General features: G+C 35.4%; 1 protein-coding gene across 2 annotated transcripts; it reads right to left on the bottom strand.

The window, feature by feature from the left end:
- Positions 1-4583: 4583 nt before the first annotated feature.
- Positions 4584-15396, bottom strand: LOC105421919 (putative anthocyanidin reductase). 2 transcript variants are annotated; one of them, XM_088860082.1, is made up of 4 exons: positions 15221-15396; positions 12557-12773; positions 5208-5418; positions 4584-4940 (listed from the first exon to the last, which is right to left on the bottom strand). In XM_088860082.1, exons 1-3 carry the CDS (start codon positions 15252-15254, stop codon positions 5409-5411), a joined length of 261 nt encoding a protein of 86 aa, XP_088716208.1. In that variant the 5' UTR covers positions 15255-15396; the 3' UTR covers positions 4584-4940; positions 5208-5408. The 2 variants fall into 2 exon arrangements, with proteins under 2 accessions (XP_088716208.1, XP_088716207.1); XM_088860081.1 differs by lacking the exon at positions 15221-15396 and adding an exon at positions 8552-8714.
- Positions 15397-15877: the final 481 nt, after the last annotated feature.

The following is a 15877-nucleotide window of genomic DNA, read 5'->3' as shown; positions in this document are numbered from 1 at the left end:
TTAGATTTTGTAGAGATTACTTCATACATAGAAAGAAAGCTCAATAGAAAATCTGTACCATAATCCCACCATCAATTGAATCCTTGCTTTGCCTCTATCTACTAACACCATCGTCGTAGGGAAACCCCGATCAAATCCAGCCCAATACAAGAGCCACAATGATGCTAGGGTTTACACAAGAAACCCACAATCTCTACTTCCCAAAGCTTCTCTACATCTTTATCTTCTCTTCTCTTTTTTCCTCCTTATTGTTTCTCTCTTTAAAAATGTCTTTTATAGACCTCCATAAAGAGCTTATTTTTTTATAACAAAAATGTACTTTAACAAAAGAAAAATATCATTGGGTCATATTTGCATCACATCCCAACAGAAATTCATTTTTTTCTTATGTTCATTCATCTTGAGGTCGAGATGATCAATATGAAGATATTTAGGCATCCCAATAACCTCTTCTAGTGAAACTTTTGAAGTGCATCTTAATTTGATTGTTTAGAGCCTCGCACTTATATAAATATTTTTTTATTTATTTTGAACGTTATTATTTTTATATTTCACTTATTCATTTTCTTCCTTTTAGCTAGTGCAAATTGGTTGCTAACTTGCTATGTAAATGAAACATTCAAAAAAATTAAAAAATAAATACTAGCCATGTAAATCGAAGTTAATGTGGTGCTTATTAAAAATAAATAGCACCTCGTTTTTTATCGGAATTTCATTGCTGCAAAACAAATCCACAAGTTTGTAATTTGATTTGATTAGTTCGTGATTCTTCATCATATGGACATTTTTAGGACCATCCGTCATTTTTTTATATAAATTATTTTCGACAATCACTTCTTTTTTTCCCCTGTAAATTGAATATTCCAAGGGAAACTTGATATCTCACTTTCATTAAATGAAATTTAAAGAATCACCTGGAAAACATTTTGCCAAATTAACTCAACCATGCCACCAAGAAGTAGCTACATTGAGAAGATTATACTATTTTTTCACCTCCAAAAAGTTGACACAACTATCTGTGTTCAAGCAGTGATATGTTAATAAATTTTCCCCACTTGAGTGGCTACGGCCAAAAGGTATAAATAGTTCCACTAATTTTAAGTTCCAATCTTGAAGCATGTTCTTTTTTTTTATTTTAATAACTAAGTTCCAATCTTGAAGCATGTTCTTTTTTTATTTTAATAACAAAAATCTCTTGTTCTAGATTTGAAATCTGAATTAAGAGTGGATAATTTCTATCATTTGGGGTGACTTAAATGGGTCAAACCAAATGACAAAATAACTACCAAAACAAAGTGGGGTGTTTCAGTAATTAGTTCTTTAGTTATTTGATCCAAATGACGTAGACTATACGAAAGAACAAAAATGATCCAAATGTTATACCAGGAAGAGGTTTTAATGAAAAACATATGCCCTAGGTTTGGAGACTAGAGCAAACTAACGTAATTTTGTGATTTGGCTGAGGTTCTCTTGAGTCAAATGATGAAGCTACCTTTGTTTGTTTCAGATCCCAGACTCATTTTACGAGTTTTTAAATTAAAAAAAAAAAAGTTTTGAGTTTGAAACTCTGAACAAGTTGAGATATTTACGTTATTTGAATTGGTTAACTCAAATTGGACTAAATTGTTAAATAGGCCTTGATTATTCTTGGATATAAACCTAAAACATGGGTAGTTTGAGTACTCTTAACAAAGGGTGTGGTTTGCATAAGGTTGCAATCTTAGACAATAAAATTAAGGTGCACCTCTAAAATTTATCATAAACGTAATTTTGATGTCAAAAATTCTTAGGATGGCTAGAGAATCCTTGTTTACCTATAACTCCAAAAATAAGTCAAATCAAGTAAATCTATGACTATATGAAAATCTAAAGCATGAACGGTCTAGATAACGTGTTGCAAGATACACTATTTTTCATACTGAAAATCTTAGTTCTTTTTTATATTCATACTTCTCGATGTCGAGACGATCAATTAGAGGGCTTTCCAATATTAAAGTAATATTTTATGATGGATTTTGTAAGCACACCTTAATTCTACCTTTTAAAGTGGCGACCTCATATAAACTTTTTCCTTTAGCAAAACACTTGAGGGAGCACTATTAAATTGGTTGATTTAGTGCCTAACTGTTTTTTTAAGTGGTCTCACCATTTGTAATACTTCTTCAAAACCTTATTCAAGTATGTGATTTATTTTTTTGAGCACGTCTGCTACGCTCCTTGGGGTTCAAAACCTCATTACTCCCTCAGGCTTATTTAGAAAGATTTTCTTGATATGAAAATCTCGGTTCACTGTAGAATTACTTGATGAGTACGTTTCTCAAAAAAATGGAAGGATTTCGAGTACCCAAGTACCTAGATCTGGCAGCACAAAATTTGGACGGTCTGATTTGCATACCTAGAGCATGATTTTTAGGTAGGCTAGGGTGAGTAGTCAAGTTTTAGGTTTTCTAGTTTCTAAGTTAAGTAGGTCTCATCCAAAAATTTGGCAAAGTAAAAACTCCTATCTAGTTTTGTTCAAGGCAAGGTTTCAGGTAAATTTAGTCGTCAAAGCCAACCAGTAAACTATTCTAACATTTTTTTTTTTTTTTTTGTCCTCCTCCTAGGTGAGCCAATGTGCATTTTGCTCTCACATGAATGCATAATCTTTTCATATTTTTTTAACTATAAAGCTTTTAGATTTTAAGTATCTATCTAAAGTTGTAATGTACACTTCTGCTCTTGCGTGAAAGAATAGATATGAATCCTTTTAGGTACCCAAATTTTGTGATATGACTTACAAAATCTAGCAAGAAATCCAATAAACAAGGGTTTAACCCTTGGGATTTGCTTAAAAGAAATCACTCCCTAGTATTGTATATAGATTATCCAATTTTTTAATTATTAAATTAAGGTATCTGGGAACTCAAAATACTTTTTTGCCCGTTTTGTACACTAATCTAGTGATTCTAAAGTTGATACCGAAATTTTACGCCAGAAAACCATCCTAAGTGGGTCATTTACCCGAGGAACCAAGTATACATTCGGCTTCTGTAGATGCTCGATATACACAGTTTTTAACTATTTCCAAATTTGGGGCGTCGTTTTTTAACATTTTTTAACTATTTTCGAAACTTTATTAGGAGCATTTGTTTGCATGCAAACTTCCTCCATCCTGGCAAAAAACAAAAATAAACATAGGAATCCGTAGCCCAAGTAGTTTCTTTTAAGATAGACCTTCTATTTGATGAGATGACTAGATTTGGGAGTATTTTTGTTTTACCCCAAAATTCATAGATGTCCTTATCATGACTAGTTGAACAATTTTTAAAATTCATTTTGTATTCTTAAGGGATTGTCTAGGAAAAGTTAATAGAGAGCTAGGCTCTAAACAATCAAATTGGAGCCTACTATAAAACGTTTACTAGAAGAGGTTGTTTTGATGCCCAAATATCCTCAAATTGATCATCTCAACATCAAGATGCATGGACATGAAAGAAAAAATGGATTTCAAGTTTTAGAAATAATGTACTTTGTAATGCATGTTTGGATTCTCCATTTTCAAGATTTTCAAATTTTCATAGATCTTTCGATCTACTCTATTTTTGAAGCTTTAAACTTTATAAATAAAGATGAAAATATATTTTAAGGCCATTACAAAGATTTCCAGTATTGAAACCACATTTCTCGACACTATTTGAAGGTAGGCTCTAATTTGATTGTTTGGATGGCTTAGGGAGAGTCATGAAGTCTGAGAATTTCTTTTTTGGAACTTTGTGTCAAACCAATGCACTCTTACAACCGCTCGTTTTGAAATCTAAGGGATCAGAATGATTTTGACCTCGTTGTACAAAAGATAAATGGTCTTTTTATAAACGGCCTAGATGTAACTATCATCCGATGGATGCTGCATTGGTGTGAAGAGTGCAAATAAAAGCTTAGGTTCAAACCAATGCCCAAACATGATTTTTCAAAAGGAGGTATTTTCATTGTGGTACTATGAAACCACTTAATGAAATTACTTCATCCTAGTATTATTTCACTTGTTCTCCCAAAGGTGAGGTGCACCACAGGCCTAAACTAGATAATTGTTGCTGCTTTGTGTCACCCCCATTTCTAATACATATGCATAGCAAGATAAGAGTTACTCATCGTAGCAAGATAAGAGTTACACATGGTGGTGTTTCTTTTGACCCTTTCCATGCATACATCACATGTAAATACAAACCCACATGCGAGCCCTCACCCACACGCACCAAAAGACACAACAAAGACAACTGCATCTGAAGTTTTCTGAACAATCGAATTATAGACGAGATGAAGAAAACTAGAAAGGTTCCCATTTTATTTTATTATCTAAGCACTTATGTTTATTGCATTAGCTTTTTTACCTATAAAGCCCAATTTTTGGTGAGTGTTTATGGTCGTCTTCTTTTTATTTTTTTTCCAGTTACAGGTTTCCCAAAATTTTAGGCTCTCAGGTGACTCTCAAGAAAATGAGTTTTTGATGTACACACAAATGAACCATGAATGCTATGTCAAGAATCATGAATCTCAGTAAAACTAAAAAAGAAAAAAAAAAAGAAAAAGAAAAAAAGAAACACGTCATAAAGATGGAAGCTAGGTATTCAGTCATTAATGTTATACAAGACAGACAAATAAGGAGAGTTACAGATCCAAAGAATGATTCCATCAATTCTTTTGCCTTTTTTTTTTTCTTTTTACATGATTCATACATCTTTGGAAGAAGCAGCAACAATGGTGTTTCTCCCATATTTGCCTTTGATCTTCAAGAGCCATCATCTTTCACCGCTGACGAAAGCATCATAAAACCTCTATCAAAGCAGCATCTGACACTCTGATGAAGTATTTCTTCTACACCATATTTGAACTCAAACCCCAAAGCTGTTAATTTCTGGGAAGATATTCTTGAAGGAATGGCACCTTGGAACTCTACAGGAAATCTTCACAGAACAAAAGACATTTTTATCAGTTCTCTCATAATATTCATATCCATTTTTATCATCTAATAAACAAAAGACAACAATAGATTGGGCCATGAGTTGCAACTATAAGGAAAGATTAAAGGCCAAAATGAAATGAGTATTTCCTTAAAACTTTATTGGAGTATACATGACATTCTCATAAGGAGCAACAAAACCATAGATAATCCAAGGTTATAAGTAAGAAAGAAAAAGGTAACAAAAGTTTCTATTGAAAGCGAATTTTACTTGTGTAAACTGAAAGAGGGATACTCTTGAGAGAAAAAATCTGCTATCTGAGACATAATACAACTGCCAGCAGAGCAAATATAGCGTCCTGCTGCTTTCGGCTGCTCCATTAGGAAAATGTGTGCATTGCAAATATCTTCGATATGAACCAATGAAATAGAGCCCAAGCTAGAATGCAATGCTTCTAATATGGGAAACAATTCAGGGTCCCCTGCACGTAAATAGAAGACTTAAGGAAAATATAGTAAAAAAAAAAAAGAAAATTTAGGCAAGCATACTAGGATCACAAAAAGAATAGAAAATGATCTCTGGGAAATGTTTGGTTTGCCTTGAAAAGTAGATTATATTAGAACAATCTCTTGAGTTTTATGTGAAATGTTATAAAATATGGGCTATATTCCTTTGTTTGTAGAAATAGAATGCATTAAGATTATCTGTTGATTTTAATGTGAAGAAGCATTTATATAATCCTAGTACCAGGTGGAAACAAATACAGAGAACTGTCCAGTTTACCAAAAAGAAAAAGGAAAAAGGAAAGAAAACAAGAAGAAGAAGAAGAAGATGAATAATTCAGAAGATTAGAAAGAATTAACTTGGGTTATACTTCATAGTTAAGCCTATTAACCTACTGTAACACCATGTGTTCGCCAAACTTGCATACAACTTCATATTCATGTGGCAGGAACAGGCGTATCCCTTCCCTTTCAAAGTGTCTATTTTATCCATGAGAGGACCTCTGGATTCAAGTAATACGTCATCATCGTCATCATCATCATCATTTTAGCTTTTCCCAATAATTGGGGTCGGCTACATAAATCCTGGTTCTCCCTTCTGCTCTATTAAAGTTTATATCCTCAGTGGGGCCATAAGTCCTCATATCTTTTCGAACTACTTCTAACCACATCTTTTTAGGCCTACCTCTTGCCCTTTTCAGTCCTTTCACTTGAACTAATTTGTACTTCCTAACAAGTGTTGTACTTGGTCGACGCCACACATGGCCAACCCACCTAAGTCTACTCTCTCTCTCTTTATTGCCTATTGGTGTCACACTTAAATTCTCTTGAATAGATTGATTGCGAATTTTATCCCTTCTTGTTTTGCCACCCATCCATCTCAATATCCTCATATCTGCTACACTCATTCTATGAATATATTATTTTTTGTCCGCCCAACATTCCGCCCTATAGAGCAAAGATGGTCTCACCGCTGTCCTATAGTAAAATGTATCATTGACTAATACGTATTTGTTCTTGCATCCTTTTCATGGGCATTATCATTCCAATAGGGGTCCTTTAGGAAGCTGCATCGACCAACTAATTCATTGTTTCCAGCATCTAATTGTTGCTTCAATTTCGTCTTTGGCACCTTGAGGGACTACAACTCTACAATAACCCAACAGATGAAGAATGTGATCAAACCAGTGTTCGTAAAATCGAACCGGAATGGTTAACAGGACATGGGCCCGGAAGCGATTTAACCAGCCTAACCGGTAAACCGGCTGATTCAACCGCTCTAACAGACAAGTCCCAAACGATCAAAAAAGCATTGAAAAAAATGAAAAAGATACAAAAAGATTCTACTAAAATATGAGAAGCATATAAAGAATGTGATTAAAAAAAAACACACTCAAATGAAGTTGAAAATTAATGAAAAAATAGATTTTTATTTATCGATTTGTGCCCAGGGGTATTTTTAAAATTTTCTAAAAAAGATGGGGAAATATAAAAGTGATTATCAATGACCAAATTGTTTTTTAATCTTTACCATAATGTAATGAATATTAAAATAGTGACAAAAAATCGACTTGACAAACTCTTTTTTTTAAAAGAAAATAAAGAAAAAATTAAGTTATATATAATATAAGCCATTCTTTTTTGTCAACTAACTAGTAATGGTATATTGGTTAATGGGTATAATAATAAACGACTTTTTTATGAGAAGTTTCTAATTCAATTCTAGTGGGCAAGTAAATTTTTTGAAAGGAAAAACATTTATTTATAAGAAATTTATAGTTGGTAATTTTTTGAAACAAAAGAAAAACAAGTTGCAAGCGGGATTTAAACCTTAATTCATATAAAAGGTAACCCTCAATGCTAACCAATGGTCCACTCTAAAATACTTAATGTAAACTTTAAAGTATTATTCTATTTAACGTTCAAAGTACCGGTTGATCACCAAAACCGGAACCGGAGACTAGCCGGTTTCGATCTAATCGGGTGGTTAGCGATTAGATCGGCTGGTTTTGCAAACACTGGATCAAACATAGCAATGTTAGTCATATGACTGATAAATTTTTGTCTCTTACAACTTAAATATTTTTGTTTCCATGGGCATAGGATAGAGGTGGGACTTGAACCTCAGAATTGAATACAACCCCCCAATTTAAAAACAACCTCAAACATGAATTAGACACAGAGGTAGATAGAACACAATGTAAACCTCAGATAAATTGCTCTCTTACAACTCAAATATTTTTGTTCCCATGGGGATAGGATAGAGGTGGGACTTGAACCTCAGAATTGAATAGAAACCCCCAGTTTAAAAGCAACCTCAAACATGAATTAGACGCAGAGGTAGATAGAACATAATGCAAACCTCAGGAACAGCAATCTGGTCAGGCAGCAATGAAGAAGCCAATTGATCAGGGGATTCACATCTTATTACACTCCTTGTATAGGTCATCACTGAGTAAGAATTCAACAGTCATCAATAGTGTAATCTACTTTAAACTCCACAGAAGTGATACCCAGTAATCAAATTGGAAAAGTGGGAAATAGGTCTTTTTCCTAATAAGCAAAAGCAAAAGGAGACATCCTACGCAGGAAGTCAAATCTTAAGGGAGTGGGGTAGCATTGCATGATGTTAGCCAGTCTTTGAATCTAGTCATCCCATGCTAGTCCAGGGAAGCAGTGGCCTCATGGGTCTCTCTGATACCATGAAAAAGGAATGCATCCTTTGCATAACACAAATCTCCTCAATAATAAGTTTTTTTCTCAGACAATTGCCTACTCTTCTCTTCCATCTCATCACAATCAACAAATTTTCATCAAGTGCAAAAGACCTAGACTAATGCATAGAGAATATATTTAGCCAATCAGGAGGGCCACTGCTTATGTGTAAAAGAGCCTGGATGTTTAAAGGGTCACATAAAACATTCACCAGCCCCCCAAGGAAGCCCTGAATAACCAGTTGGATTTGCCCAAGACATGGTTACGATGCAAATGGGGAACCGTTTCATTAGAAGCTTACAAATTCAAGAAAAGTATAACTTAACAAGTTAAGAATCTAAATGATGTAATACAACTTGCATTGAGGATAATGCAAACAAATTTTTATGAAGTTACCAGTAATTAAGGACAATAGAACCCGAATACTTGCAGGTATACTTGCTGTCAGGAATGGGCCGCCAACCGTGACTGGTATACATGACACTAGTTCAATGCTATTATTATCTTCTGCATATACAAAGGCTGTTTCCTCTGCAATGGTCTTAGAAAGAACATATGCCTATGAAGAAAACTTGATCTTATCAGATATCAGAAATGATGGACTCATGGATCAAAACTCAAGCAGTATGTCGAGTACCTAACTGTTCAAAGGAATGCATATATTTTCAATACACAAGAACCATAATAAAGTGCACCAATCAGTAAGTAAATGATCTTCTACCAATGTACGATTTTAACTTTTAAAAGTCACACATGACAAAAGCTGCGCTTACTAGAAACAGACCCCTGTGGCCATGATGGTCTGATGAAGTGAAACATTCTAGGAGAAACTTACAAAGATGCTGTTGTGAAATCATGAACACATTATAATCCTGGAAACTCAATAATGGCCAAATTTCTCACTTCTTTTATCATAATTTCAAATGTAAAATCCCATTACATGGACACTGATGCACTAATAGATAATCTCTGAACAGTATTAAACCATGCAAGCATGAAATTATGTACCTGAAGTTACGAATTAACAACTATATTTCAAATCTAAATCCTCACATGTTATCACGCATATTCAGTTCACAGTTTAATAAATAAAAAAGCAATAATAAATTTTTGACGAATTGACCATCATAGGTTAGAAACATTCAAAGGTGAACTTCAGAATTGGATTAGCAAATCCTTGCACAGTTTTCTCAATAGCATCACATTCAAGAAGAAAATCATAAATTTTCTTCAAGGTTTACTTCCGATATAAATAAAAAAATCTCCTAAAAACTAGAATCACAAATTTGAAAGGAGCATACAATAAATGTAAGAATATAACATATCCCAAGGAATTTCCAAAAGTGTACAACATATTAGAGGAAACTAGTATAAAAAAAGAGTGAAAAAAAAAGCACACATCGTCTTCTATTTACCATCATTTAGTAGTTTCATATAAGGAGAAAACAAGTACAAGCTGGTGTCATAGAGAAGGGCACCACAGCCTTTGGCGTCGTTTGTGTGTGTGTGTGGGTGTGTGTGTGTGTGTGCATGTGTGTGATAGAGAGAGAGAGAGAAGCAACTAGACTTCTAGTTGCGTGCAATATTGTATAACAGGTAAGGATTTGGTCCTTACAACAAAGATAAAGTTCTTTATAACAATAATACAAAGGGAAAAGAAAACAAAAAATACAACACCCCCACCCCCAAAAAAAAAAAAAAACACATTTTCTTTTCTACTCATAAAAGAAAAGGGAAAAGGGAAAAAAGTACAAGCTAGTGAGTATTTCAAATATAAAAACAAGATAGTATAGGCAATCAGATGTCCTAAGACCAAGGTCAGGATCAAAGAGAAGTACACTGCATACCATAATATGAAATACAAATACAAGATAATTCAGAAGAGATGATATGCTGGGACCAAGACCTGTACTCAAGGGAATTTCCCTATATAACAACATTTGCTAGGGTATGGACTGCCTTGTTTGCTTCAAGATATCCATTAAAGAAGAAACATAAAAATGAAATCCTTTGGAGGATCAAATCTGCATCTAAAATTCTAAATATATGCTGACTCCAATGTCACTCCAAACTGACTCTCTCAACTTAAAAGGATTGAGAAAACCAGTACTCAGGCATATCATCCTGCCACCTCTCATCTCCGTCATTGACAATTCCTGCATAACAAGATTATATTTTGAACTTCCATTAATGTTCGAATTCATATGCATACAAGGTGAAAATGCCAATCTCCTCTATGTCCTTAGAATTTAACATAAAACAAATAAACTGCCATTAGCCAGACTAAGACAGAGTATATAGAATACAAGTTTAGTAATAAAAAGAGTAGAGACGAGGAAGTAGTTAAGATTGACGGCACCAAAACGAGAATATTTTTGATATCTTACGTCAATAATTCAAGAAAATGGAGAAATTGAGGAAGATGTGGCATATAAAATTAGAGTTGGGTGGGCGAGGTGGACATGTGCAATTAAAGTCTTATGTGATTGCCGCCACATACCAATGAAGATGAAGATAGGATAGTTGTGCACTAGCTTTCCTTTATGGGGAAGAATGTAACCCTAAACTCTGAGCTGTCAAAAAACAACATACCGATAGGAAGAGCATAGCTCAGATGAGGATGATGAGATGGATGAGTTACAAAACAAGAAGGGAAGGGATAGAATTTGCAATGAATACATTCGGAAAAAACTAGATGTGGCTCCAAAGGTATTAAGATGAAAGAAAGTAGACTTCAGTGGGCAGCGTTGGCCTAGTACAACACCTGTTAAGAGAGTGGGTTGGTTCAAATGGAAGATTAAAAAACTGCAAGGGTAAGCCTAAATGGACATGGTTGGAAGTATTAAGGAAAGATATGCAACTTAGAGCCTCACTGAGGTTATGGGCCTTGATAGAGCATAACAGTAGACTAAGATTCGTGTAGCTGACTCCAAATAGTTGGAAAAACGCTTTGATGATGATGATGATAAATAAACTGCCATTCATATACCCATCTTAAATTGATCAAGCTCTATCTGTGGCTCCCATTATAATCATTAATCTAGTCAATACCAAAACTATATCCCAAGATAATCCAACATGCTTAAACATTTTATCATCCTGGTGATCCACCCTAAGTTTTCTAAGCAAAATACACGTAAATATCCGAAGACTGGTAATTGACAAAAACAACATAATTTTGTCCTCAAATTGAGTGTAATTTGAACCCATGAAGGATCATATCCATCATGATTCGAAGAAAGCCATGGAAATTAACAAAAGTGAGATATTTAAGATATGTTGCAATAAGGAAAAGAACAGTGGAGATTGAAAAATGCCAATGCTGTAGGTGAGCACATTTTGATCCACATAGGTGACTGGAACATGCACTTCAATTTAGGAAAAGTATGCTAAGACCATCTCATCTATCACCATACAACACATTGATGGATAGATAAGCAAAATTATTATTGCTAGTAATTTTCTTAATGTCATTACTTGAGACAGGTAAAGAAGTCTTGTACCTTAGTGATCCAGTTTTGAATTTTGATGAGGTCTAGGATATTTATTCCTCAACGAGTCATTCTTTCCATCATGACTACAGGGGCTCTACTTTATAATAGAAAAAATTGTGATAGGTTGCTATTGTTGTGGCAGGTGCACTTGCTAGAGGTGGTCTACGTTGTGAGGCTCTGTTCATGGACGGTGGGGAGCCATTGGATGACATCTTGTCATCTCTTTGACTAACATCACATGAATCTCGATTGGATTCCTCTTATCAAATTTTTTCATACCTTATCAACTTGACAAAAAAAAAAAAAAACACATATTTCAAAAATCTCAATAGTTTCAAAAGTTTGGTGAAGGAACACAAACTTGATTATATTATATTTTCTCTTGTCAATTTTTTGTATATCATTTATGTTATCCATGTTTCCATCACTTACTACAATCACTTAGCGGCTTTCAATTATTCGCATTTGTTAAAAATAAAATTTCTACACCACTCATGCTCCCTCTAGTGGACTTTAGTCTACAAAATGAACATTCAAACTCTAACTGTCTGAAAAAGAAAATGACATTAACAGTCTAATCTGTAACAAAAAAAAAAAAAAAAAAAACAGATCAACTGTTGCGAAATATATCACTGTAACCAAGGAAAAATAAAAATAAAAATAGAGTCAATATCGATCTTTAATCTACTTCTTGGAGTATGTCATTTAAACAAGAGAATCAATTTTTTGATGCTCATTTTGTGCTTATCCACAGTCGCAGCGGCCATTCAATTAGAAAAACATTAGCATCTTTTTTCAATGATCATGCAAGATTCACATCCGAAATTTGGCAAATAAATTTCAGGATATAGCGCTATTCTAGGACTGGTTCCATGAAAATCTAATAGGCAGTGGGACCAGAAATTACCATCCACGGGACTTGGCATTCCAAACTTTATCAATGGAATTCGAACAAGACTCATCCACCAAGGGTCTCCAGCATCCTTCATCATCAATGGCAGATATGGTACTGATGGAAGATGTGAAGACCACCATCCTCACTGACTTAGCCCTAGAACAGGCTCCCAGAATGTTTAAGGCTCCTTTACTTGCAGTCTGAACCACCTTTGATTCAATGTAGTTCTCTGCAAAATGAAGCATACAATGACAATAATCAACATATGCATAGCCAATATATACATGCATAGGCAAGTTCTATGCATAGTCAAGTAGTTATAGATATGGGTAATGCTGAAGTGGAGTGTCATCCCAACATATGATGTTGCAGCCTCCCTGCGTTGGGATAGGTGGGCAGGATGACATGCATGCCCTTTTAGTGAAGCAATTGATAATGGCTTCACATGAAGGATGATGCAGTCACATCTACACTCTCTAGTGCAGGACACCTGATGAGTGCGCACATAGTAAGCCAATGTACAACATTGAGATTGCTCCAAATTTTGACATATGTCACACATTCTAGAGTCCAGACTATTGTTTAGTGACGTACCCAATACTACAAAATCTTTGAAGCCTCAAGTCTTTTCTACAATCCTAGAAAAAACATCAGTCTTTTCCATAGACAAGCAAATCAATAAAAGGCAATTGGATCAGTTTCTTTTGGAAGGAGTCAGAATGCTCCAAGAAAGATATTGTGCAACTGAATTTCTAACATAGAGTGAAAGTTCTCTTGCTCTTGCCTTTGTTGATAAGTTACTTTCACTCTTCCTATGTTAGGCTTTTCTAGAAATGCTAATGGAATTTCAAATCCTCTCTCCCTCTCTCGTATACATGCACAAAAAATTTATTGGACAGATTGTAAATGAACAAAGTCTATTGGACAAAAATTACAGAAAAGGTCCCAACTTTTTGGAAATATTGCAGCCAGTTTCCATGAAATTGGAGCTTGTCCTGTCAACCATCTCTAACTGTGCTAAGAGGACTTTGATAAGGCTGTCACAATGCTCAATTCAGAGACCCTTGTTGTCCAACAGAGGCTAATGCCCAACTTGCATCTATTTGGCCCAAAATCCTAGGAAAACATCTTCGGATATTCTCATTTGGTCCCCAATAATCAATTGTCACCTGCTGACCCTAGATTTCCTTTAGCAACTCCAAATAAGTACATCTTAAGAGAAGGATTCCAATCAAAAGGAACCCATATACATTTATGCTTCATTTGAGATCAGAGGACCCATGAAAACTCATCCTGTCAAATGATAATGATGGGCATGTCCTTTTCTACAAAAACCGTATTCTTCTCATACCACATGAGCTAAACAATAGTGACAATAAAAACAGCAGAACATGATAAAATACTGCGATCATGCCCCGCCCATTGAAGAATTTAAGCATTCTTCACTCTGAGATTTCTTTGCATTTAATACAGGAGGCAATCCACTTTTTCCACTATCATCATAAACAAAAGACAAATGTTGGGGAGTATCAAGCCTCTGCCATTCAAATGATCAATGATCCTAATTTTGTTGTGCTTAGATTCCATGCAGCAAGCTGCTCACGATTCCAACACGCAAAGCAATCCATCAACATTTTTTCCGATATTAACATTTAACAAGACATACTAGAGGGTTGATTCTAAGAAAGTACAAGTTAAAAAATTCGTCACCATTAATTTCTCAAAATTGGCATGCTCACCATACGCACAGTAAACTTCAAAGTTCTCTGTCTGTTCATTCCTTTAAATGGTTTTATTCACCAATCTCTCTCTCTCTCTCTCTCTCTCTCTCTCTCTCTCTCTCTCTCTCTCTCTCTCTCTCTCTCTCTCTCTCTCTCTCTCTCTCTCTCTCTCTCTCTCTCTCTCTTTTCCTGTTAGCATGCTTCATTCGCCGATCTTGCGCACTTAACTGCCATACTTCTGTGCTATCTCTGAATTTTCCATCCAAAAGATCCAACTATGGGCCTCTTCTTTTGAAGCTTATTTCCATATCCATTTGGATGATAAAATTCTGAATTTGCAAATCTTTGCACGTTTTGGGTTTGCTTACATTTTTCCACTGAAGAAGGAGATATTTTTATGTGATCATTCTGGTTTGCGAGTGGTGACCCTTTGTAACTTTGATATAACTAAATTGGAATGTTTCGCTAAAGTGGTCCTGATGAGAGTAATTAGACCAGTGAGAGGTGGCCTTTTGCTTTTCTAGCCAGCCCATGAATTTCTTATTATCTCAACTCATGAGATTTAGGGACTCCAACATAGCATTGAAGCTGGCAAATATTATGATATTAGATCCTCACTGTAACCCACTCCATGAAATCCATACTTGTCCATTTTTTACTTCTTTTAAAAGGCTAATGATTTCATTTAGAATATAAGAGCACAACACAGTAGAGACAGAGAGAGAGAATACCATACTTTAACACATTTGTTCCACTGCCAATGGCTTGTGGTTTTCTGTAACTTGAGCTTCTGACCTTTCCAAAACAACTCAACAAGAACTTCAGGGCCAGGTTGACTAATATTACCAGCCTCCATTTTATTCAGAGAGAGACTTTCAGGACCAGTGATCAAACAATGGTATGGGTATGGCAGAGGAAGAAGAAATGAGGATGCATAAATAAACGTGTGGCTTACCTGGTTGTAGCGATTCAGTAGCATTGAAATGCATGGGTGCGGCCACATGATAGACTCCAATACACCCCTTCACTGCTTCGTCAGCTCCCCTCTTCCTCTAATTTCGATTCGAAAACCTTCAGTCTCTCACTACTCGCGTCAAAACACCACAACTCATGGCCCTTCCCTGCACATCACATACCTAATCAATATCTCTCTCCCTCTCTCTCTGTGGAAAAAGAAGGCAGAAAGAGAGAAATGGGGGTGACCCACCAAGGTCCCTGAGGGTAGCATGAACGTAATAGCCTCTTCGTAAGAGGAGTTGGACCAGGCACGAACCAATGTACCCGTTTGCTCCAGTTACACAGTATGTATTGGAAGCAGTCATGGTTCCCTTTCTCACTCCTCCACCTCTACCTGCTCACCCATTTTGTTCATGCTTTCCTCCACCTACCTGCCCTCCCATTTACTTCATGCTCTCCTCCACCAACCTGCTCTCCCATTTACTTTATGCTTTCCTCCGCATTCCTAGGAAATAACGCTATCACTCTCCGCAGTTTGTACTTTTGTCCAATGTTAAGGCCTCTGTCTACGCCACTTTGTACTTGCCCACATTACGCGACTTTGTCCTTGCCCACACTTTACGCCTTTATCGTTCAAGTCAAGTACAAACAACGG

The sequence above is a fragment of the Amborella trichopoda genome, chromosome 2, assembly GCF_054954075.1.
Source record: "Amborella trichopoda isolate Santa Cruz 75 chromosome 2, AtrichopodaSantaCruz75HAP2 v2.0, whole genome shotgun sequence".
NCBI classification, from domain to species: domain Eukaryota; kingdom Viridiplantae; phylum Streptophyta; class Magnoliopsida; order Amborellales; family Amborellaceae; genus Amborella; species Amborella trichopoda.
The sequence above is the reverse complement of the archived record's forward strand: the minus strand, read 5'-3'. Positions and strand labels throughout refer to the sequence as shown.